Source organism: Cottoperca gobio, chromosome 17 (genome assembly GCF_900634415.1).
Source record: "Cottoperca gobio chromosome 17, fCotGob3.1, whole genome shotgun sequence".
Taxonomy (NCBI): Eukaryota; Metazoa; Chordata; class Actinopteri; order Perciformes; family Bovichtidae; genus Cottoperca; species Cottoperca gobio.
In genome coordinates, this window is record NC_041371.1 from 13,120,813 (window position 1) to 13,146,578 (window position 25,766).

General features: G+C 39.9%; 4 protein-coding genes across 7 annotated transcripts in view; all 4 read left to right on the forward strand.

The window, feature by feature from the left end:
- The window catches only part of kcnab1b (potassium voltage-gated channel subfamily A regulatory beta subunit 1b), a 28,367-nt gene extending 21,628 nt beyond the window's left edge, over positions 1-6,739 (forward strand). The window contains 6 exon segments of the mRNA XM_029454158.1: positions 3,687-3,772; positions 4,279-4,399; positions 4,470-4,564; positions 4,730-4,850; positions 4,961-5,049; positions 5,156-6,739. Coding sequence (XP_029310018.1) covers positions 3,687-3,772; positions 4,279-4,399; positions 4,470-4,564; positions 4,730-4,850; positions 4,961-5,049; positions 5,156-5,245 — 602 coding nt within the window. The 3' untranslated portion in view covers positions 5,246-6,739.
- Positions 6,740-7,209: 470 nt separating this feature from the next.
- On the forward strand, positions 7,210-18,019 carry pask (PAS domain containing serine/threonine kinase). Of its 3 annotated transcripts, XM_029453607.1 has the most exons (22): positions 7,210-7,474; positions 7,517-7,557; positions 7,736-7,960; positions 8,216-8,445; positions 8,552-8,722; positions 8,800-8,934; positions 9,103-9,237; positions 9,440-9,677; positions 10,544-10,725; positions 10,813-10,942; positions 11,199-11,370; positions 12,326-12,561; positions 12,759-12,876; positions 13,141-13,718; positions 13,820-13,962; positions 14,071-14,223; positions 14,417-14,542; positions 15,238-15,372; positions 15,475-15,674; positions 16,041-16,174; positions 16,292-16,441; positions 17,149-18,019. In XM_029453607.1, the coding sequence occupies exons 3-22, from the start codon at positions 7,753-7,755 to the stop codon at positions 17,316-17,318; spliced, it is 3,744 nt and encodes a 1,247-aa protein (XP_029309467.1). In that variant the 5' UTR covers positions 7,210-7,474; positions 7,517-7,557; positions 7,736-7,752; the 3' UTR covers positions 17,319-18,019. The 3 variants fall into 3 exon arrangements, with proteins under 3 accessions (XP_029309467.1, XP_029309466.1, XP_029309468.1); XM_029453606.1 differs by having other exon boundaries at positions 7,210-7,557; XM_029453608.1 differs by lacking the exons at positions 7,210-7,474; positions 7,517-7,557; positions 7,736-7,960 and having other exon boundaries at positions 8,324-8,465.
- Positions 18,020-19,131: 1,112 nt separating this feature from the next.
- Positions 19,132-22,182, forward strand: mterf4 (mitochondrial transcription termination factor 4). 2 transcript variants are annotated; one of them, XM_029452799.1, is made up of 4 exons: positions 19,132-19,315; positions 19,697-20,132; positions 20,510-20,694; positions 21,690-22,182. In XM_029452799.1, exons 1-4 carry the CDS (start codon positions 19,289-19,291, stop codon positions 22,071-22,073), a joined length of 1,032 nt encoding a protein of 343 aa, XP_029308659.1. In that variant the 5' UTR covers positions 19,132-19,288; the 3' UTR covers positions 22,074-22,182. The 2 variants fall into 2 exon arrangements, with proteins under 2 accessions (XP_029308659.1, XP_029308658.1); XM_029452798.1 differs by lacking the exon at positions 19,132-19,315 and adding an exon at positions 19,322-19,529.
- A 138-nt stretch (positions 22,183-22,320) lies between these two features.
- Positions 22,321-25,533, forward strand: LOC115022019 (probable G-protein coupled receptor 148). The gene is made up of 2 exons (XM_029452800.1): positions 22,321-22,844; positions 24,023-25,533. Exon 2 carries the CDS (start codon positions 24,102-24,104, stop codon positions 25,059-25,061), a length of 960 nt encoding a protein of 319 aa, XP_029308660.1. The 5' UTR covers positions 22,321-22,844; positions 24,023-24,101; the 3' UTR covers positions 25,062-25,533.
- Positions 25,534-25,766: the final 233 nt, after the last annotated feature.

Genomic DNA, 25,766 nt, shown 5'->3' on the forward strand with positions numbered 1-25,766 from the left:
TTTCCCACACATCTACCTTATGTGACCATTATTTATTTTACATACTTCCAGTTTCTTCCAAAGTTACTTCTCCTTTGTGACTTGGCCATCATAGATACTTTGGTTCCTCTTCTATCTAATCCTAACCCTCATCCACTGGTTATATTTGGCTGGAAGGATGGAGTCCCACTGGACTCACTAAAATATTTTCCAGTCTTTCCCCTTTGCCCCCAATTCTTTTTTTCCTGTGAGCCATCAGACTGTGGAAGGCCAGTCTGTCATACTTATCGTTCACGGGGCCTTGCTGTCACTGGTAATACTGGTGACTGGCAGGCAGACACTGTGGCCTGCTCCGTCAAAACTTCTAGCCTCTGCCGATAAAGTTACTTCACCATTGATAACTGATGTAGAGAAGTCTAATCTGACGGATAGATGGATCGAGAGTCGAACAGGATGATCAAATACACACAAAGAGAGTTAACTGATAAAAACAGACACAGCTAAAGATAAAGATAGGCTGTTTAGCTTTCAGCAGCTCTGCAACACAATCGCTCCATTAATCGCTCTAAAATATTGTGCATGTTTTCTTCACTCTTAATTACAGTAGAGCAAGGCCATCAATCACTGTGTAAAGGCTCAGTCACTTGTAACAACTTGAGAGAGAGAAGGGACTTTAGCAATAAGATTTTCTTAATAGCTTTTGTGGAAGTAGCAGTGTTAATATGCTAAAACGCGGGACTTCTACATCTCTGTGGGCATTTGCTGTTCATAGAACGTGTTATGGACGTGTCTAAGATACTGATTCACACAGCCACATGTTCCTGAATAAACACCATTGCAGTGCACACATAAATCCGTGAGCTCCAATTGTCGTATTAAGATAGGAATAACTAACAGGTGTGTGTGTGTGTGTGTGGGTGTGTGTGTGTGTGTGTGTGTGTGTGTGTGTGTGTGTGTGTGTGTGTGTGTGTGTGTGTGTGTATTGTGTTTTCTTGACTTTAACTGCTTCTGACTCTGTGTGAGACAACGTGTGTCCCCTTGGGGACAGAAAAAGCGATGTCATGGCTGCAGAGTCTCCCTTTGTTACCATCACCTCTTTCCTTCTCCCATCCACTCGTTCTTCTCTTTGTGTTTCTCCTCCCTATATCTTCCTGACTTGGTGTGTCTTTTGTGTTATATCCAGTCTAACAGGCCCAACATGTGTCAAACCTTCCTCCTTCCTTTCCAGGATTTGACTCCCCTCTCATTTCTTATACAGCTCTTTACTGTTACAGCTGTCACTCATAGTGATGAGACGGGATAGAAGTTTTTCCCTGAGGGGTTAAAGGTTTAGCTGGGATTTCATCTCACATGTGGCCAAATAGTTTACTTCATAAAGCCCTCACATTATAGTAAATATTATGAGAATGTGCCAAATAGAGAAGCATCTCTGCCATTTCCAACTCATTGTTTTAATGGTCATACTGTCTCCTGTAGAATATGCTACTGAATCTCCGCACAATGTTGCTATCCAGTCACTCAGCATCAATTTTTATTTGACAGAGCAATATGCACCAAATTGAATCCGTTCAATCAACTGAATATGAAAATCCCCCAGACAGATTGAATAAAAAATGGAATACACAGGCAGACATGGCATCAATGAATAGACTGTATAACAATCCAGCCAAAAGCAAAATGAATAGTACTGCCACGGCAAACTGAACACAAACCTAAATCCATCCATAAAGAACATTCCTTCCTATCCCAGAATATCACCTCTCTCCTAAAATATGCACTAATAAAGAGAAGCATTCAGGATGATCTCACCCACTCTGTACCTTAACACTTATCTAATACTTTGGCCGCACATTCAAAACCTTCTTTCTCACGACTATAGAACTAGAAAGGGCTTCATCAGCCATTGAAAATCTTGTCGGAGGAGATATAACATTTTAATTAGTGAGCTTTAGAGCTGCCGTTTCCCCTGTTTTCCATATTTGCGTTAAACTAAGCTAACTGGCTGTATCTATGTGTTTACAGTACAGATGTGAGAGTGGAATCAATCTTCTCATCTAAATGATTCACTAATCTCATGCATTCAAGAGCATATTAATACAGTGCATGTTGTTCATGCCCACAACTTCACCCACATCATCGTCCTTGAACACCGACAGTGGGCTCATGTGAGTTGGGTGTTGATGGTGTATGCTGGATATCTCACCTGAGAACTTTGCTCAGTGTGGCATCTGGTGTTGGACTTTATGACTCACTGCAGCCTCGTGAAAAGAAAAAGTATGTTAAGACTGGCCAGTAGGTAAGCAAGGAGGCTGCCGAAGTTCCCGTCGTCATTGAGGTGTATTATTCATATACTCACAAACTCTCATGAACTGTATGCGCCTCCGAGGTTCCTCCTTGGTTCACACTTTATTTACTCTGTCCTTACATCCCTTAAAGTCCTTCACTCCCCGCCTCCCTTACGCAGCAGATGCACTGTTATTCCACCCACCTGCTTCACCCACACCCACACACACAAACTTGCTCTCCGTCTCTCACTGAGCTACATTTTGGTCCAGAGAGAGAACTTCTGATGAAAAGGAATCACTCTTTTTTAATCACACTCTGCTGTGGTCTCAACTCTTCACCCTCATTTTCAGTCTCCTCGCTTCCTATTTTCAAGAGATTCAAGATTCAAGATATTTGTATTGTCATATGCACAGTTATACCGTACAATGAAAATCTTACTTTGATAATCCACCAACAGTCAAAAGATAAAATTAGAACTAAAAGTAAAAAGAGATATACAAAATATAAAAATAAATTGGTTCACAGTACAGTGGTAATACTGTGAATGTTGTGTGTGCAACATTAAGGCAGACAACAAAGTGCACCATGCATCGTTCAAGTTTTGCATTCACAATTTACATCACGCTAATGTAGCAGATGTTTCACTAAAGACTAAAGCAAGCATTAACAGACTAAAGTAATAACATAAATCACTTTATCGCCTTATTGTTGTTTTCTTCAGTGATTAGAGAGTTTGTGCACGGCATACAACAGACACATTCAAAATAATAGCCCTATGTCCTTTTCTTTTTGCTTAATTTCTGGTTACAAACTCTTTTGAGAACCTCACAGTAGTTTTTATTAAATCCAATTTTGCTTATCCACTGTTCCACTTCCCTGCTGCATCCTCAGGCACAAATACACAACACACTAAAGGCCACTGGGGCTAATTTCAACCCCTACAGCTGTAACTATGATTTGTTCAACTGCACAAGCAACATTTTGCCAATGTTGGCCGAGTCTTTTAATCTAACCCCTGCAGCAATTGGCCACATTAAGTCTTATAATCCCCAGCAAAGAATATTTACCCACACTCAAGCCTTTCTCACAAACAGGCTGATACATTTCAAGCATCATCTTAGTTTTCACTGTCCTGAAGGTGCTAGTTTTACCAAAGGCTTTTTAAAATGTCTTGTAGTCTTCTTTAAACCTTGTGTTTTAGAGGAATTGTGTTATTCTATGATGAAAAATGAATCTAATTCTCCAGTTTTTTGTGTAAATGATGTGAAAATAGTTAAAGATGCTGAAAATCAACTTTATTGTAGGTACAGTTTTGAAAATGGTTTTCCTTGCAGGTTATATAAAAGTTGCAATTGTGGCGCCATCCACTGTTTGATTATTGACAATGTACATATCTGATCTTTCATGCTTTGTTTTTACAGAGATAGTGAGAGCAATGACGCATGTGATCAACCAGGGGATGTCCATGTACTGGGGGACGTCCCGGTGGTCTGCCATGGAGATCATGGTGAGTGATGGAAAGATTATTTCTGCATCTCGTAACTGGCAACATGAGATAAAGAAATAAAAAAAGCTTCTAATGACGATCAGTTTTTTAAGAAACTGGGATGTATTTAGAGCTGGGCTATATATTTGTATTTATTGCTTTTTGACTAAACCTGATATGAAAAATTAGGAACATTTTTATTTAGTGATTTAAAATCACCTAGACAAATTCACATGTTATTTCTGATAAACAGATATCAAAACACATTTTTTAATAACATAGAGGACTGTTTATCTTGATATTCATTTTGCCCTCACTCTTAAAGCTATCAGCATTTCTTTGTACTTTCGATGGGCGTCAATAAAATCAAAAATGACCTGATAAGTTGAAACACCATATGCCATACATAGAGCAGTGGGAGAAGAACAAAAGGAAATCTTTAAACATGAAGATCAGTGTTGCACAACATTCCTCATCTCCTGAACATTTCTCCCCTTTCTCTTTATTCCCTCTTCACATTCAATTAGGAAGCATACTCTGTGGCCAGGCAGTTTAATCTAATTCCACCAGTGTGTGAGCAGGCAGAGTATCACTTCTTCCAGAGGGACAAAGTGGAAACGCAGCTGCCAGAGCTCTACCATAAGATAGGTAAGTCTTTAGTAAGTGTCTGTGAATATATTTTATATCCTTTTGCTCAATGGCTATTGTTCTAACTCAGGTGTGGGTGTGGTCTCTTGGTCACCTTTGGCCTGTGGAATCATCACTGGGAAGTACGAGAACGGCGTCCCAGAATCCTCCAGGGCCTCAATGAAGGTAAAGCTTACATTTATTTTGACAACCTGCCTAGTGTCTCTGTTCCAATGTTTTCCCTTTTATCCAACATATCAATACCAACAGTAAAACATAATCTGGTTCAAGTTATTTCTGCCTGATTTTGAGTAATCATTTTAAATACTTATTATTGTACTGCTCCTCTAGCCATACCAGTGGTTGAGGGAGAAAGTGATGAGTGAGGATGGGAGAAAACAACAAGCCAAGCTGAAGGAACTGGCTCATATCGCAGAGAAGCTCAGTTGTACTTTGCCGCAGCTAGCCATAGGTAAGGCACAACTTGAACATTTGAGGACCCTCAACTTTCCAACAAAGAAAATGTTGATACCTTGAAGCACTATAGCAACTGTAAAAACTCCTCCTATCCCTGATCTCTAGCCTGGTGTCTGAGGAACGAGGGAGTGAGCTCAGTGCTGCTGGGATCCTCTAATCCAACCCAGCTAACAGAGAACCTGGGAGCCATTCTGGTATAAAGACCATTTTCCTTAGCTTGAATAATACTGAATAAATAATTCATTATTTGGTTCTTGTTAGCATTGATCGTGTGCTCTTTCTTTGTTTTGTGCGCCACAGGTAATTCCAAAGATGACAGCAGGCATTGCTTCAGAAGTGGATCATATACTGGGAAATCGTCCTCACAGTAAAAAGGACTACCACCATTAGAATTGAATCTGTTTTAGTTAACTATGCTTGAAAAAGCTTATCAAAGCTCACTTCTCACAGCCATGGCACTATAAGTGCGTGCCCAACTTTGCTTGTTGCGCGTATGACTGTATGTGTGACTGTGTAAAGTGATCTACTTGGCTCCTTGTCTGTACGAAGATCAACCAGTATCATTATTGTAAAGTGAGCTACGACAAAACATGCATGCTACAGCTACAGTATATCAGCCGACCACTGGACTGAACAACAATGGTTAGAAGATCCTCTGAGATGATTTCTGGACAGAATTCTCATTCGCTCCAACAAGTTGCTGGAGCACAAATTTAAAGAATAAAATAACATTAGATTATGGAGAAATACATGACTGCACGACGACACAACAAGCATGTGCCGGTTACCGGCAATTATGATGTTCTGAATAAGGGTGTTATTGCATCACGAAAAGAAAACTCAAGAGGCATTTATTGTCCACAAAGTATCACATAAGCTCATGGCAGTGCAGTAAATGAAACATAAAAAAATATTAGGTGTATCAAATTGTACCCAATGTTACAGAAATCTACTTTACTAGATGTTTGTGATGTGACGAAAACAAATCAATGATGACGTGTTTAATTGGGCCTGTCCTCAGCAGACTGGATGATATGTTTACATGCAGCACGAGCTGGCCTGTAAACCTAATGAATTATTTCAGTAGGCTACTGGATTAACTGAAATTCTGCTCACAATGTGGTTGGTAATACCAAGAGAGCTAAATTCAATTAAAACATGTTTCAAAACATTTGTACTGGCAGCTATGTCGGAATGAGCTTTTCATCTCCTTGTGTTGTATTTTTCCTTTACTTTAAACTGATGCAAAAGTACAGCATAGTGTACTTCCCTATTGTGCCCTTTTCAACCCAATTTAATTTAGACTATGCCAGACTTTCTGTCAGTGAGGATAATGTCTGACTTATTTAATTTCAGTGTGTGTTGTGGCTCAAACTTTTGTATAGTTGAAGTTGGGGAGATGATCCTCCTGAGGGGAGCTTGTGAATTTAACAAACAAAAAGCCATGTAGCTGATGAAGAGACTCAGTAAAAAAAATAAAAAAATAAAGAAACATATGGACCCCTGCAGTTATTGCACCTGGATCTCTTACCCAACTTCTCTCAGATGCCAGTTTTACATAATAGGATGTTTGTTGTTATGTCCAAACATGTATTTTGGTGTCCTTTATTAGATTTGTACATTCAAATAAAGAGCTTATAATTATCATGTGATATGTTTTAGAAGATATATATAGTAATTTTCTAATAATGTTATGGATGCCTTCCAATTTTGGCCTCTAATAAATTGAAATAACAAAGCTAGTCGAAGACTTCTTGTTTGCTGAGTTACATTGTAAACCGCAGTAAAAAAAAATGTGACTTGAAACACTATGCCGTAGTTACTGCTGTTTGCTGTCGGGGTTTGTCTGTGTCTTCCTGTTTTATAATTAAATAATGTGTGAATTACTTATTTGACTTGTGGAAATTGTATTCGCTTTTAAAACATTTTCCTCTTTTTAAATATTTTATTTTAGATAATTAGGGGAAAGCAATTGAGAGCAAATCTCTCTTTCACAATGGTGCTCTGCATATATATATATATATATATATATATATATATATATATATATATATATATATATATATATATATATATACAATCGAAAATGAGTTATATATAAAGGTGTGAAATCAAAATTCTCGAACAAAACATAATAACAACACAAGCACAAGACAAACAACTGTAAAAGAAGTACATTTCACAGGGACAAAGTACATTTTTATTGCATTTTATGTTATTGTTTTTGTTACATGGTTTCCATGGAAACATAGGCGGGTGTGCCTAGCGAATCATCCAATGAGGTGCTCTTGTTTCGAGGCGCGCTATTAGATTGGCTTCGGGTGACTTCCTTGAATCTTCTCGGCTGCCGCTCGAAGCCCGCGGTTTACAAAATCTACTGCAGGAGTAACGTTAAGTAAAATAGTATAAATAACATAGTTTCCCCCCTTAACTAACCTGCTGGAATAGTGACAAAGTTCTGCTAACGCCACAGTAACGTCAACCCGTAATACAGTCGTTGAAATTGTAGCGACAACCCTGCAATTTTAGAACCAAACACCTCACGGCATCATTGTTTTGTTTGTAGTGGCAGTAACGTTAGCAGATGGCTAGTTAGCCAAATAGCACAGGGGAGGTAACGTTACCTTGTCAACTAGTGTCAACTGAAACTGCTCTGCCCTTGTAGGAAATACAAGTCGCACAATTTCTTTCTACGACTTGGGGTGAGTTTTGTTTCGTACTTTAACTTAAAATCAGTAACCAACACCCGAGCATGTTATCAAAAAAACATTTTCTGTTAGCTGAACCTGCGGTAATTAGCTAACCTGTAAACCGACACTATTGTTAAAATGCTGCAATCTATTAATTATCTCTATATGGGTCAATCATTGTCGTTCACAGCTGGATAACACACAGCAATGTCGGTGTCAACTGGGGCTCGTTTTGGGGGGAGCCAAAGCAGCAGAGTTAAAGGAGACACTATTTGTGTGGTGCCCGACCTGCACTCTGATCTCCTGGAGGATGATGACTATGACCTGAATAAGTCCTACCCATGTACTCAGAGACCGATGTACAAGAGAAGCCTCTGGGCATTGCAACATCGTTATCATCCTGATTATTTTAGAGGTGAGTGTAACTGATGATGAAACTGAAATTATTAATCTGTCGAAACACATTAACAGTTTGGATAATTGATTATAATTTTAAACAACGTATTGACCAAAAATGTATATTTGCAGTTTTTCTTTGACACAAGTAATTTGACTATTTGATTTTGGGACTTTTCGAAACAAGCTATATAAAGAAGTCACCTTGGGCTAATTGGGAGAGTTGATGGTGGGAGAAAGTTTATGTTTTTGAAATGTGTTTTTTTACTCACAGGTGAAACTTTGGATGTTTGTACTTCCGTCGCAGCAAGAAACCTCCAAATCTCTAGCTTACATCCTGGCTCCCGAGTTTCTGCTGTCTCCCTGCCACACCCATCCACTATGTCAGAGGCCAAGGAAAGCTTGGTTCGTCAGCTCACTTCTGGAGAGTTTGGCCTGTCGGGATCTCCATCTGCCCTCAACCCAAACAAAGTCATTCTTACGGTTGACTTTAAAACCAGTGAGGTACTGTGTGTGCACTTAATGTGAGCATTGCTGGCTGAGCAGAATTGGTCCAACAGTACTCTACTTAAAACAGGTGCTATAAATGTGTTTTATCTTCAATTTTCAGATTTTGACAGCAAATGAACAGGCCTTCAAAATGTTTGAATGCACCACCAATGAGCTGATTGGAAAAAAGCTGTCCTGTGTCTTAAAGAAAACCAGTCAGGTCCTGGAGGAAGCTTTGGAAGACGATTTTCCTCTAGTGGATGGAACTATTGCGGCTGTGTCTGGAAAAGTGGTATGGAGTATGCTGACTAAGAAACGTTTAAGTTTATGAGTGTGTTTTGTATGTTTAACATGCTACTCTTTCTACAGGTGGATGTTGTGACATTATCTGGTGAGGTGCCAGTGTCAGTCTGTACCCACAGATGGTCACAAGATGAAGAACCCTGGCTTGTCATGATGGAAAGTGTGGAAAGGGTATCAGCCTTACTGTCCTTTTCACAAGATGTACGTACATCATTATTTAGCAGCCTTAGTTGTGTTTAGTAGTATTTTGTTTGTGTGGCATTTTTCATGAGAATTTCTGCTTTCTTTTTGTTGCATGCTACTGGGTAATATAACCATTTTCTAACCCATGAAAACGATGCTTTGTCAAACTTTTGATGTCATTTCTAGGGCAGTATCCTAACCTGTGACTTGGCGTTTGCCCATCTCCATGGATACCACCATCCTGACGAGTTAAAAGGGTTGTCTGTGAAGGAGCTCATCCCCTCTTTACAAATCCCACTGCACTGTAATGCATTGCCCAAAGTAAGCACACTTTACAGCCAAAATTGTCCCACTCGACTAAGGGAAGCTCCTTTTTTTTTTTTTTTAAAAAAGCTTTGCTTTCAAGTTTCTGTTTACCAATGTGCTTCTTAGAATGTTCATGAGCACAGAGAAAATAAATGACAAGATCAGGTGTTTCTGTAAGCCTGTTATCTTTAACTTTGCTTTTCCTTCCTTCTTTCAGATGCTGAGGGTTCAGAGGGTGTGTGGGAAAAGCAGAGGGGGTGCATCAGTTCCGCTGTGTGTCAAACTTCAGGGGGCAGTGGCATTTGGGAGGCCCCAAGATCAAAACAATGGAACTGGTTGCGCTTGCCCAACAGAGAGTCTTGAAAGACCAGAAGCACAGGACAATCAGCCATGCTCTCTTCTCACCTCATCTGTGTGCAAGTCAGAAGGCTCGAACCCTGAAGAGCCATCCTCTGGTAAAGTGTTTTGTTGTGTGTTTTTAATTTTTAAAGGGACGTCATGCTATATCAGAGAGGAATTAAAATGAAAAGTTATTATTCTGGAGAAACTAGTGCATTATCCACCGTCTTTGTTATGCTCCCTAAGCCCTAAACATCCTACAGTATATCCTCTTCAGCCTTTTATAGTAATAAGAATATACAGAAGCTAAACAAGTTCATTTTAAACCCCTGATGGAAAAGTCATGAAATCTGAAGAAACTGTCGAGCACTGATAAAAATGTTGGGTTTTTAAGCTGAAAGGCGGTTATCAACATTTCTAATAGTTATTTAATGTTTAATGCATCAACAAAGGAGAGTAGGAGTTGAGATGAAACCAACCAACATGAATGTAAAGAACGTATACAGCTTTGTCGCTGTCCAATGAAAAACATCATTTTTATATTTTTCAGATAAACTGGAGAATTACATGGTCCGTAAATTGTTCTACTTCTTAAGCTACATAAAAAATATAAAAACGCATTGTCTGAAAACCACATTTAAGTTTTTTTAAACGTTGACCCTTAAGGGATTTTCTGAAGGACTTGGCAAATACTACTCATACACTATAATGCTGATACAGAACCATATTGATCATATATGGTACTAACAATGAAAGTTTAACAACTTTTAGCATTAATTTAGTTTTTTGTCTTCATGTCTACCTCCTGTATTGTGTATTTGTTGAATAGCATCTTCAAAATAATTTGATATTTGATTGTTTAACCAATCCAATATGCAAAAATAATCACTATAGGGTAAAGCTATCTACTCTAATAAATGTTTATTCATCATATACGGTAAGGTATTAACCAATTGTGCTTTGTGTGTCTCGACTCTTACAGAGGTGAAAGTGGACAGCAATGTCCTCTCCCCCGGCCCTGCACTGGAATACTCTGGAACAGTTTGGGCATTTGCTCCTCTGAGCGGTCTCCTCCTGCTCCGCCCTGATGGCTCAATCTACAGCATCCACAACCACCTCGCTCTCAGTCTGTTTGGCTACGACAACGACGAGTTGCTGAGCAAGGTTAGCCAACATGTCCAGCTAAATCACGCTGTTTGGATTGACGACCATGCAAACTCTCACTTCTGTTTCCGCTGCTGTCATCAACAGAGTGTCACTTTTCTGATGCCCGGATTCTATGGATGGATGTCTGGCTCTGACAGAAAGTCCAGCCCCTTCTCTGATTCTCAAGCAGAGGCTCATAAAAGTACAGCCTCATCCAAAACATCAGGGAAATATGGTGAGCATGTGTGATGTGTACACGATGATGTACCAGTTTTTTCTTTTTCTTTTTACAACCTGTTCTAAACAAGTTTATGTGGAATACAAATATTTCATGTGTTTTATCTGTCAACCAGGCTTGTTTCCCCCCCATATGCACTTCACATCGGTGTCTGGATTTATTCCTGTTGTGTGTTTTTGTCTTGTTTTGTCACACAGTCCTTTTTGTTTACACTGTGTGATTGAACCTTTTCCTTCTTTCTCTTAAATCTTAGACCCTTCCTCGCTGGTGGCTGGTGATATGGCCATGGTGCAGCAGGCTGTCCAGGGAAGAGACTCCACAGGGAGAGGCAGGATCTTTACTGGGACCAACTCCAGGCTTGAGAAACCAGGCAGCGCTTTGTCGACCCTTTCTCCTCCTGCTGTCACCTCCACACGAGTGGTTATGTAAGGAGCAAACACTTTGTCCTTGTCATAAGCTCATTACTCAATAACTCAATGACTTCATATTAGCAAAGGATAACAAACATCTTGAACGTGCAGAACGTGATTCTTGCCAGCAGACATTAGAATTATTAGTAGACCAAATTGTTGTATGTTTTTTTTAATATATAAATAAAATAAAATAAAAAAATGTATATAAAAGGCCAGACAAAAAGCTGCTGTAGCAATATCCAGGGACTTAAAAGCAGCACATGTATATTTAATGTGCCTGGCAGTAGATATGAAAACACAACAACTCTATGGAGGAGCCTGATTTCCTCTCTGTGTATATAACCAGCCAGTAGAGACACTAAACACTCTTTACACTACAGCTTACCACTGTTTATCTTTGGCTGTTTTGTCCTTCGCAAAGGTTTTCTAATCTGCCTGTGACAGACATGTTACTGTGCTATAGCTGCTGTGGTGTTGTAAATGTTTGTTATTAGGGATTTATTACACTACAAAGAGAAATGACTCTCCCGTTGTGTTAATAAAACGGCCCTTGCATTTGACGATGAAACATAATTAAGGTCCACAAACGGTTATGTTGTAAATACATTAATCATTCTTAATAACCTCTTTATCATACAACTGACTACACTGGAGGTTTTAATAGTCAACCTGATTGCCTTGGGAAAACAGTCAGTTTAAAATATTCCTACAACTTCATATTGGCTTGTTTACAGTTATGTTTGCCTCAGTACTGCATTCATTGACTTTTAATTCCTTCTGGGACTTAAAATCTATCAATGCACTGATTCTAAGCAACATCTGCGAGAGGTGTAAACATTCATTCTGTATGTGTCTGATCACAAGATATCCAGTACCAGATGTTATGCCTTTTTACAGAATGATCAATACATTCTTATTTGAATGGCGTTGCAATACTTTGATTAAAATCCAGCCATTCTTTCTTCAGGGCTGATGACACTACAGAGCTGATGGAGGAGGCAGCCATGGTTGCTCTCTGCACCAGCCAGCTAGACAGTGGTGATACCACTCAGGCTCTCCTCAAGACCTTTGTTATGGTTCTAGAACCTGCAGAAGAAGAGACCTACTGCCTGGTTCCCACCGAACCACCTCACCATAACCGAGAACAGCAGCTCGACCGTAAAGCTCATAAAATTAATCAACCTGCCATCAAGCTCATCCCAGGTAGGATACGGCCAAACTGTTTTTACATCATTTATTTGTAGTTCTCTGTTGCAATCCAGAAACTAAACTGCAGTATATATTGGGTACTGAAACTGAGTGATTTCATATTTACAGTGAGATATAGCACTAAAAGAGTCTTGAAAAGTCTTAAACTGTATGGAGAGCATTTGTTCTTTCTTTTTTCTTCTCGTCTTCAGACCACAGCCATGCTGTTGGCAAGGTGGGTGGCCCCTCTCCTGATGTAGGCAAAGACCACCGCTCACATGCCTCTGTCCTCCAAGACTCCAGCTTCGAGGTCATCTCACTGGAGAGCAGGTGAGGGTAGAAGTAGTTCTTTGTCTCAAGATCATTTTCATTCGCCACATTTTTATTACCAACATATAAAACTACCTTTTAACCTTAGCTGCATGTGATCACCCAATCTGATATCGTATGGTTTAAACGGCTCATCTGTTATGTCAGTAACTACAGCTTAAAGACATTTTACATTGAAGAAATTATAATATCTTTCACCATCTATTATCTAGTGCCATGGGTTGTTGTTCTTTGTCATCATTTTATTAAAACTCAATTACCCAGGTCTTCCTCTGGCTTCTGTGAACAGTTTGCCGGCCATTGTGGTTCTGATCCAGGCCAGGCAGAGGACACTCGTTCAGCACACAGAGTGGACTCAGCCAGCTGTTTCCTGGACCTTAACAGCAATGGTGATCTGGTGACCCGGGCCCTCAGCGACTTAGATCTGAGCGGTAGCGTAGAACTTGTCAGTGGTGGAGGGTACCATGATAATAACCAACACTCCATGATATCCTGTGATACTGCTGAGCTCCTGCGTACACCCTCGTACACCCTTGCCCTGGTAGGGTCCGACCATGAAGCAGAGTCTGTTGACGCCTGCGTAGAGGCCAGAAACAGCTCAAATAAAGAGCAAGTAGAAAACAACCAGGATCAGTGGGGAGCTCTCTCTTCAATTCACAAAGAAAAGAGCCAAGAGTTCTGCCCGCCAATTACCAGTGGGATTCAGTCAATGACAGACATTCCCGCCACATCTACTCCTAAGAAACAGAAGGTGAATGTACACAGCCCGTCCTCAGACACCACACAGATACTGGAGGGGCGATGCGAAGGAAGCGCGTACCACAGAGATGGCACGAGAGTAGGTTAGTACGACTACAGCTGTCAATCTGTTTCCCTCAAAAGATCTACACAGTGTGTTACGTAAAGCTAAAATATTTTAACCAGTGCTTTATTGTCTCTCCAGATGTGCAGTGTGATGTGCTCAGGACCGACCTCCCTGATGGAAGCTCCATGTTCTGTGTGTGGATGAGTAGGCCTGGCCATCGGGGGACACTATTACAAACAGATGGATCACTGCACAACCAATCAGGAGCCAGTCTAGGAGAGGTCGGTGGGAATCTCTACTAAAAAGTTTGAATGGCACATAATATTTCTTTATGAAAAGTGTCATTCTGCGTTCCTCTCAGAATTCTTTACTGTTTTCCTCCTTTTCAGAGGATTGGGCAGGCTTTGCGCTCCACCATGGACCTAGATCAGTCTCGAGCCTGTGATGGGCAGTTTGAAGAAGTGTACCAGCCTCTTAAAGCTGTGGGTAAAGGAGCCTTTGGTTTTGTCTGGAAGGCAATAAGGCGCTGTGATGGAGTAGAAGTAAGAAAACATTTGTCATAATGCAGAAACATATCCGTTTCATGTATAAACAATATGCAGCAATTTCGATGTAAGATATTTCAATTGTTAACTTATGAAAAGATAAACCACTAGATTTGCGAGAGTAATATTATTGTTGGGATGACGTGGCCTCGTTGCTGTATTTTCTTTTAACATTTAAACTTTTTTGCAGGTGATAGTGAAGTTCATTAGCAAGGGCAGGATAGTGAGTGACTGCTGGGTCGATGACCCAATGCTGGGACGAGTCAGCCAGGAGATTGCAATACTGACCCGAGTACAGCACCACAACATAGTCAAGGTAACTGGGTTGTCACAACAGAGCATCACTAGGGATAGGGATTCTGGATTCTTTTAATTTTACGATCCTTTTAGTTGTGTTAATGCATATTGCATTTGCTAAGGGTGTGAGTATTTAAAAAGATTTTATTTAAGAAGTTCAACCTCAGCTCCTATAATAACTCTGTAATAAACTGTGTAGCCAAAATACAGACACTCAGTCCATATAGACAAACATGTCCCTATTAAAACCACCATGTTTGATCCCGAGTCCATTACAGCATAAAACCATGAGACTTAAAACTATTACATGAGGCTTTCAATCTAGTGTCCTGGTTTTAAAATGGTAGTTTTCACTGTTTTTCCACCAGACTGTGTTTTTGTCCTTTGGGGAAAATACATGTTACTTCTTGGGTTTCCTGCACAAAATAATTAAATGCATCAATATCAATGTTTTTGCCAATCATTGACCCATCCCATACAAAAAATATAAATCCCACTAGCTGTTAAAAAAACAACAGTGGCATTATGTAAGCAAACTGGCATGTTAGGGGTTAAACATCTGAAAATGAATTAGGAAGGGGACATTGTTGCCCTCTTAAGGACATCAGAGTACATTTTTAAAAGTGGGGCACAAGGGTGATTAACACATGAGGTTGTTTATTATGCTACATTATATTTCTCATGCTATATGTGTGTGTGTGTTTGTGCCACTAGGTGCTGGAGGTGTTTGAGAATGGGAGCTACTTCCAGATGGTGATGGAGAAACATAGCGAAGGCTTGGACCTTTTTGAGTTCATAGACATGCAGCCACGGCTGGATGAGCCCCTGGCCAGCTACATCTTTAGACAGGTACGTACATGGGCAAGAAAATACATATGACAAGAGAATGGGCTCTGAAATGAGAAGTGTTTATTTGTTCCTCCCTAAACTGGAAGTTCTGTCTCTTTCCAGCTGGTGGCTGCTGTCTTCCATCTGAGGTCTAAGAACATTCTTCACAGGGACATTAAAGATGAAAACATCATCATCGACAAGTGTTTCCACATTCGACTGATTGACTTTGGCTCTGCTGTCATGATGGCTCCCAGGAAGCTCTTTTACAATTTCTGTGGCACACTGGAGTACTGCTCCCCGGAGGTGCTTCAGGGAAATCCGTACGTGAATAATACCCGAGAATGACCAGTGATATTTGTTCCTTTTTCATCTGGCAACAAAAAGGAAATTTCATATTGGTCCCTTTTTTTATTGATGGTTTTGTTTAATAGGGGGAATAAGTGTCCTTGTGATCACACAGCTCACTCAAAGCATTAAAGAATCTAGGTCAGAGCTCTGTTTTCCAGTCCTGTGTGACTTTTATGACCCATTAACCTTTACAATGTACAATTAAACTGTAGCTTCAGGGATACACCGATCGTAAAGTTACAAAGCTGTACACAGACACTAAATTAACAGACGAATATTTTTATATTTCCAAGCATAAGATCATTTTAATTGTTGTTTGTCTCCTTGTTGGGTTGTAGCTATGAGGGTCCAGAGCTGGAGATGTGGTCTCTCGGTGTGTTGCTCTACACGCTGCTATTCAGTGAAAACCCTTTCTGTGGCGTTGAGGAGATCCTGGATGCCAAACTAAAGCCTCCGTTCCCCCTCTCTCCAGGTATACCGCTGTTCTTTAATGGTGGCTGCAAATTGTTTTAACTGACTGTCACAGAAAGATTACTCTTTCAGTTTCCAAAAACGTTCTGTGCTTATATTTCTCTATGTCCACTCTCAGACCTGCAAGATGTGTTATGTGGACTGCTGCACCCTGATCCCGCTCAGAGAATGACTCTGGACCAGCTGCTGCTGGAGTCCTGGATCAGCCAGCCCATTTCAATGTCCGAGTACAGCTGGACAGAGGTGGTGCCTGCAACTCAGAGCTTCTGTGAGTACTCTTAATACTGGAGTCAGACTGACAGCCATGTTTTCCACTTCAGATATTATGGGGCTCCTCCACCTGTAATTAAATATCACTTTCTTTGTACATTTTTGCAACATTTGTCATTTATTCTCATTACATCCAAATAAAAAAAGAATTCCCTAACTTTCCTTCTGTGCTTTAAAGGAATACTTCACCCACAAATGACCATTTATATTAGGGCTGGGCGATTTTTGATAAATTATCAGTATTGTGGATATAATGACTAAGTGGGTAAAGTCAAATAATAGAACAGCTACAACAGTCTGGTAATATCAGAAAATGACATCACTTTACTGTAATGCAGCCTTTAAAATAAGGAAAAGACTAAGACTAACCCTCTCGTAACACGATATTGATACAATATAGAGATATAGCCCAGCCCTAATTGTTATAGCAATTACTCACTCAGAAATTGAAGTAAATGAGGGGCCGTGTTTAACACCAGCAGTTTACAAACTCTCACACGACTCTATCAGTATAATCCAAGTCTAATTTATCCGGTTCTATACTCACTACTTCTCTGACTCATGCATTGTCTCTAAAACCAAACTATTTAATACACTTCCCATTAACAGTCTCACGCTTGCGCAGGAAAGTGTATTAGATGGTAAGGATTTTCAATTTCAGTCAGTGACCGCTCGTGTACTCAGGACCCTCTATTATTTTAACAGACTCGCCACAGCACCAGGAGTCCAGTCCTAAAGTGTTTGTCGGGCAAGGCTTGTTTCCAGATGGACACGATGAGACTCTTCCTGATGATGAGGAGGAGGAAGATGAGGATGACAGGATGTCAATGGTGGCCCTGGAAACAGAGCTTCAGAAGTACCTCCATGAAGATTGAAGACTGAATTGAAAGGGAGTGGCAGCCCAACCATCCGTCCAACAGTTAGTGTGCAGCAGTGCAGAGAGGACATGAAATGCAAAATAAGAAAAGGGAAGCTTGTCTTAGTCAAAGGACATAATCATACACTCCCGTCTACACATAATCTTTAGAGACAAATGGCCCTCTGCCTTTATGAAGTAGGCACAGCTCACTACCAAGTGTAATGAATATCATTATCAAGCTGTTGTTGCAAAGCAAAAGCATCATGATGTAGTTGTGTTTTCCTTTTTCATTGTATCTGTTTTATTTATTTGGATTTAGGGAAAACTTGAAGCATTAAAATGATAATTATTGTTCACGGATCCAGCGGATGCCACCCGAATGATCACAACCTTGTGTTGATTCCTTCAACAATTTGATTGAAGTTGAAGGGAATTGTTTTACTGATCTAGCTTTTATTTACCAAATGTTTGTTTTATGTTCATGATTTTAAACTTGAGAGTTTTAATTAAAAATTGTAAGTATATTTACAATATTTTATTTATTTTTATACATTAATAAATATTTGATGACAATTATGTTTCTTTTTATATGTTTGCCTGTTGATCAGAACTGTAGAAAATGTTTTCATGTTTGTCATGCTAACATTGTAAATGTATTTGAATTTTATATTCTTTATTCAGTCTGAACAATAAATCATTAAATGCAAAGCAATAACACATTGCTGTTTCTAACATGGTGATGTACCAGATAGCTTAGGCAGCAGCTGCTTGGCCTGACTGATTCACACTGCAGATATAAAAAACTAAATTGGATCTAATTAGTCAGAAATCTTTGGAAAAACCTCAATTTATGTTAAAAGTACTTATCAGTAATATTCAACCATATATATTGCAGGTATGTTCACATAAATGAGGTTTAATACATTTGCATCTTTTCAACAGCTCTTAGAATTGTTCCCTCTTCCTAAACATATATTTATTTTTTTAGATAGCTGCAAATTCGTAGTTTCGTTCGCTATAAATATGCCCAGTTTCCTAACCTGCTTGATGAAACGCCTCTGGATGCTTTTCTCACTCAGGTCCCTGTCATGAAGTGATCTCATATATTTCATATAGAGGTCAAATCCACCTTCGACCTCTCTGAACTCTGAAGGCTCTATGGAAGGAGGATTTGGGGCAGGATATCTCTGAGGATCTTTGGGGATATTCTTGCATGTGTGCACACCTCATCTGTCTGTGCCAGGCATGGGTTGATCCAATGTAAAGTTGGACTAAAGTTAGGCCTTTCTCTCCCTTATTTCTATTTATTCATTTATTTTAATTCTGACCTGAAGGGTAAGGCTTTTATTTATTTAAGTTTTCTGTGAGATGGGTAATATGACCAAGCAGACTGTTTGTTTTGTTGTCCTTTTTCTAGTTGCATTGTATTTTATGTTGTTGTTTTGTATTGTATTGTACTCCAATAACATGCACTGTCACACACAACTGCTTTATCACTACTGTCAATTTGTGTATAAAAAATCAATAACAAAGTCTGAAAAAAGTCAAATAAATTAGGTTTAGAAGTAAAATGATCTTCTGTTGAAAAACATACTCAAAAACAACAAACACAAACCAACAAATCCTCTAAATCTGTTCCTTCTAGTCCGTTGGTTCACAAATCACAAAAATGAATCAACACAGCTGTTGGGCCACAGTGGTCTGCTATTTGGAGCATGCACAGCCTCCTCTTGGGAATCCCATGTTTGAAAATATAGTTAGTATTAAACGACATTAAAATGCATCGTCTCCTTTCTGGTAAAAAATATCAGTAATGGTGTTTGTGGTGGAGTAATGTGTCAATCTAAAGAGAAATCATTCATTCAAATGTTCACTTTTGCTGTGCTGAGTATATGCACTTATCGTCAAGCAAGCGGAACAGCGGAACCTTTGTCCTCTACCCTCTGTTGAGGCTGAAAGACGGAAGTATATGAACGACGGACAAGCATGGGTACCCGAGTTGCTGCGAGTCAGGTGAATCAGCTACAAAACATACTTTTTATATTTCATCAACAAAATACAATTATTACATTGTAAAGCTTTTAATTTAATTAACCGTGTACTTAAAACATGTCGAAGAAACGACTTGCAGCCACAAAACTTCCGCTGTAACCTTCATATTTGCTAACTTATGCTAATGATATGATGGTTTATGAGCATATCTTCTGCGAACATCTCCACTCTACAGGTATAACTGTGGCTATTGTCCTGTTCTGACTGTTTATCATAGTTCAACAACAGGAATTAAAACTGGGACATAACGAAACTGCTGTTTTGAGCCATGCCAGATGCATGCAATTGTACTTTTTTAATGTATATTACCATAAACTTAAACTTATGGTTTCTTTTCCACAGGTTCTTTGGTGGACTATGGGAAATGCCACCTCCTATGTATTCAGTCCACTTAAGTTTGGGAGATGCTACCTCCTGCCTCTATGCACCGGGTGCAGATTTTTCTATTCCTCCACCAGCCGTGGTACTCTCAAATCAACTCAACCCAACCATGAACTCAATCTTCTCTCCATGCAGCCAGTCACAGAGCTGTCCCTACCCTCTCTGGTTGATATGGGATTCACAGACTCCCAGGCAGAGCAGTTGTACGATGCCACCTCCAAACTCAAAGGAGGTGCTGCTAAACATGCTCTGTCAACTCTCACTGCTCTGTTTGTCTTGGGCCTCAATCCTTCCAATGTGCTGAAACTCCTGGAGAAATGTCCTGAACTTTACACCATCAAAGAATCACAGATTCAGCAGCGCATAGCCAACATCCGGAAACTGGGTTTAGTTGAAGGTGAGATCATGATCTCTGACAGCACAGTTTGTAATAAGCATTGCTTTAGGTTGACATCCTTCATGCTGAAGCTGCCGTCACATGATTCTCACCGAGCGGCACGCTCAAAGTTCAAATTATTTCAACTTTGACCTCGTTTGCCGCTGACCTTTCAACCACAACCAATGAGATAACAGCTGTATGATGCGGCACAGGCAAGGGAGGTAACCATAGAAACAAAACTAACTAGCTGCCATCACCACCAGTCTCACTGCACCCTACCTCGCGGTGAGTGCAGACAACTTCCTATCATGTGAAGGCAGCTTCAGAGTACTCAATATTAATGAAGTGTTCTGTATGATCATCAAACCTGTATTTTTCCTTATATCCCCTTTTAGGCAGTCTACAAAGAGTGGTGTCTCATTACCCCCAGATCCTGACTGTGCCTGTGAAGACGGTAAAAAATGTGGTGGTGTTCCTCAGAGAGAAGTGCTTATTTACCGCCCAGCAGGTCACGGAAATCCTCAGAGATAGTCCGGCCGTAGTACTGGAAAACATGGGTCAGCTGGAGTACAAGTTTCAGGTCAGCATTTCAGGTTTAATACCATAACATTTAATAGAATAATAATAATCAGAATAATCTGAAATAATCATTAGTTGTAAGACTAATTTAAATCAATATTTCTAGAGACAGGCAACAGCTTCCTTGGTGAAATGTTGTTCTCATGGTAGACTGCAGTTTTATTGACTTCCTCAAGACTTGATCAAACATCACATGAAAGGCTGCAGTAGTAAAAGACAATGCCCTTGATGTTCAGATAGCAAGCATTAACTACATACAGTATGCACTATTTACTTTTCCACTTAGTATTCAAGAAATCAACATACTTTATTGTTTTTCCCTAACAGGAAATGATACAAGACATGCAGTGATAGATGTCAGTCTTTTATTTAAGCCTCACAAACACAAAAGATTTTGATTTTTAAAAGTTGCATTGTGGGACAATAGTGTCCATCTACAGCACACTGAAAACCAAGCTTTTTTAGTGTCACTTCATACATTTTCAGTAGTATGGAATTGGGACACTGCTGTAGTTCTCCCTCTGGTGGTTATAATTGAACTCCACATCTCTTGGGTTGTGAATGGATCACAGTGTTGTTATAAAAGTGATGTATGACTTGGCTCTCTCTACAGAATGGAGCATGGTTCGTTTCAGGTTTTGTGCTGATTTAAGTTTGTATTTATTTAATCTGTATTTAAGCCGACGGTCTCATTGAGATTAGTCATTTGTTTCCAAGAGAGACCTGAGAACGAGAAACATTCACAAGAATACAATTAGCAAAAAGATAAACAATACAACTAAAAAATACACAAGGAATTAAAACTTAATTTAGCCATTAATAATCTGGTGTATGTCATATAGCCATGTTTCTGCTGAGTTACCTGTTCCTCTCTTGCTGTAAGTACATTGTATCTGCATAGCAGGTAGTATTCTAAGTTATTATTTGAGGTTGTAGTGTTTAATGTCATTCCAAACTGTTATTTGTGACAGCTTGTTCTAACTCATCTCTCCACAGTACGTCTACTTCCGAATGGGGGTCAAACAGGCGGAGATGGTGAAGTCCAGGTTGCTCCGTTTCACTCTGGAGGAGGTGCGCTGTCGACACTGTTTTCTGGAGCGCAGGGGCCTGTATCAAACCCCAGACAAGAAAGGACAGACGGTGATCCTCAACCCCAAACTGGCCAGTATCCTCAAGGGTGACGAGGACACCTTCCTTACAGACGTTGCTAATGCATCAGCAGAGGAGTATGATGTATTGAAGAGAATGATGAAAAGAGAATGGTGGGAAGAGGAGCAGCTGCAGGGCACCATTGAAGCGAATGATGATGAGGAAGAGGAGGATGAAGAGGATGAGGAGACTGGAGGGGGAAGTGGATACACGAGGAGGAGAAAGAAATGACAGAGCACTGTGGGAGGGACTGGGAGAACCTAATTAAGGAAGTTACATGATAAGAGAAAAATATCTGATGATGATGCATGAACCAATAAAATGTTTCCTTTTATCAGTTTGTTGGACTCGGGACGGTCATTAGGTGCGATAGAAAATTCTTATCTAAAACACACATGGAAACAATGTTGCAGTTGTTGTTACCTAGCTTGTTCTCCTTGTAATGTATCCATGATGGTAACAGATTGGATTGACTGAACCTTCCGGTTTGAAGTGGCCTAATCACTCTAGATGTGATAACGTCAGTGTGAGGTTAGGCTGGGAGATCAGGACTCTATATGGATGAGTTACAACGGTTGGGTTTGAACATAGTGAATATTTTATCCCATATGTTCTTTCCTTAAGTGACCCCACAAGTTAAAGCAATTTCATGCTTTGATACTTGCTGTAAATTAAGATGAACATGTGAATCTAATCAATATAATCTAGATGGTTATCAAATGATATGAAGCTAAATCAGATTTGAAACATCTTGGGTAGAAAACACTGATAAAGTTGCAGCATGAGGGGCAGCTAAGAGGATGAAAGCTCCACCCTGTAACTATGTGACTGCCAAGTGGCTGTACCTTTCTCCATCCTATATTATCTGTCGTTGAGTCAACAAAGAGTACACCAGATAAGGCCAGCGGGTGAGACGAGTCGTACAAAGCATCCATTGATTTCTAGAAGTGTTAAGCCCAATGGATGTCCGACACCGAGAGCTTTTTCTGTTCTGGACAACAGGTAGGAAAAATTACCTTTGGTCAATCAATAATTTGTCAATATGTGTGTCTGCACAAAGTTTGAACAGAAACTAACTGATTTCTGTTTTGTCTCAAGTGTTCGTGAACATTTAGGGGGCTGGCGGTGGCATAATTATCATTGTGTTATTCAATACTAGTGTTGGTAGTAGTGAAGTACATGTAGTTTAACTACATTTTGCAGTAGCTTGCTGGTAGTGCAACTACATTCATATTTGCATAGTTAAATTACTTTCTTTTGCCAAATTTTTGTAAAAGAAAAATGTGTTTTACCATTGCTTCTCTACTATAATTCAACCCTTTAGATTCTGCTATGATAAGTTAATAGATAATAAAAAAAGGTGCAAGTTAAAGACTTTGACGTAGTGGGGTACTTAATGTTTTTGGTTTGTGTATGACCTGTGAGCTTGTGCACACTTTTTGTGTGTTATGTGTTGTTATAATTGTCAATTTGATCTTTTGTTTTACAATATAGTTTGAACTACTTTTCCTAACTAACTTTAGTTAACCAAACTACAGTTCTCCCTTAAAGCTTTGCTGTAGTTCAACTTAACTCAGGGTGAAGTAATCGCTAGCTTGCAAAGCTTTGCTTCCCCAACATTGTTCAAAACTCTATTTAATACTGATTCCCCCACCAAAAGAGTTTAGTGAAAGGTATGTGTATTATAATTCACAAAGAGATTGTTTAATTCAAGCTTCAACTGCATAAAAAAAAAAGATGCAACATGTTAATGTGCATTTTGTAATAGGGATTATTTACAACTTCACCTTCATTTGCATTAGTTTTTATTCGCAACATAATACTCTATGTGCAGAGTCCACTAATTGAACTTTGGCATCTCATTTTCCTAAAGATGTGGACTGAACTCATTTATTCTGGACTATAAATTTACTCACCACAAAAGTTATATAAGTGTCATTTTGATTAAGATCCGCCTGTAAATATCAAGATGATGGATATGTGAACACAGTGGGAGAGATTGTTTTAAGAACATAATTCAGAGTTTTTACACTCCATGTAAAAACCCATGTTTACTCATAGTAGTTAATAGAATAATCTTTCTATTTATACGCTAGACTGCATATTTGTATGCATTTGCATTCTTGCATTGTGAAGGTGTCCACTCTGTTGATATTCATTTATGGTCTTTTCGTTAACAGAATGCTGGAGGAAGTAGTCAACACACCATAAAACACACCTCAGTCAGAGCATCTGTGCCTCCGACACTCAAAAGACAAAATGACGTCAACAATGCTCATTTCCAACCTCACACAGGAATGGGTGGAGAGTCTGCGAAGTTGGCACCTGGAATTCTTTTTCATCCCCACCACAGTCGTCACTCTGGCCACCTTGCTAGCCAACCCTGTTCTCCTGACATGCATTTTCTTGTCCCGTGCCTTGCGTCAGGAGACGCGTTACCTGCTGGTGGCCAACACCCTGACGGCAGACATGCTCTTCCTCGTCCTCAACCTGGCCACAATGATCTGTAATGCTGCGAGAGTTCAAATCCCCTGGCTGGTTTGTGAGCTGGTCACAGCCATGACTGTCACCGCCTACTGCTGTGCCATCCTCACAGTCACCCTCATGGTGGTTGACACCTACGCTGCGGTCCGGTGGCCTCTCCATTACCATGACATTCTTCCACCTGCCCGTACCCACCGCATACTGGTGGGGTTGTGGGTGCTGGCAGCCATTTACCCTTTCACTCTGGTGATCATGATGGAGATAGAGAGGGGGAATCCCCATGAGAAGGTGGCTGTGTGTCTGGTCCTCATCTCACTCGGCTTCATTCAGGTCAAAAACATGGTGGGGATCCACATCTACTTTTTTGTAGCTGCACTCATCTGTGCTTTGCTCATTTTTGTCTGCTACATTCGGCTGTACATGGTAACAAGGACCCATGGCATCTGGCAGAGCCGCTTCTCCAGGGCCCGGGTCACTCTGCTGGCTCACGGAGTTCTACTCCTGCTCTACTTTACGCCAGGCTTTGTTTTCAGCCTGGAGCTCTTCCTGTTCCAGAAGCAAGATGTAAGTCAGGATGTTCGTGTGTGGATCAACACAGTCAATCTGTGTGTATTCATGTTGCTCCCCAGGGCGTTTGCTCCATACCTGTATGGGCTGAGGTACAGGGAAATCTCTGAGACTCTAATGCAGCTGCTGCACCAGCAAAGGAGACTCAGCCAGATCACAGTTTCATGAAGACATTTACGAACGGTCCATTATTCAAATTTCTCCAATGGAATTACTTGTGATGTACATATTTTCTCAGTATCCCTCCAACAAACAAAGACGTGTCTGCAAGGGCGGTAGCCAGGATGAGTCCAAATTCCCCCCAGTCCATTTTTTATTTTACTTTGACTAGCCATCAAAAAGAGTATTGTTTTCTATGTTCATTTCAAAACATTCACAACACTTCCAAAGAATGTAATTATGGTAGAGAAACACTTTTTAGGCCAACAACAGTCAAATTTAAAACCCCAAGTGTAATTTGTGTCTAGATTTAGAACATAAATTCCTCCTCAGCTTGTTTAAAACCCTCAAACTCCCAGGAATAATACTGAGGACATATCAGTGTTTCCAATGGTAGCTACAGCTGCTGCATGTTTTCCATTGCTTCACCGCAGACACTTCCTCTTCATTATTCTTGTAATGTCTTCTAAATAATTTGTATCATGGCTAAACTAAAATTGTAAATTGGTAATTCAACAATCCTGCCAACTGTTGTCTTTTGTGTTTAATAATAAGAGCACTTTTACTGTTGTTTGGATCCAAATAAAAATATGCTGAATTCCCTTGCTTTCCAAGTTTATGTCTCAGTATTGAGGCATCTTTAAATAATAAAAGTGTACAAGCAAAATGTGTATTTTATTCTTATTATGTAATGTAAAAGCCTTGACGAACCTG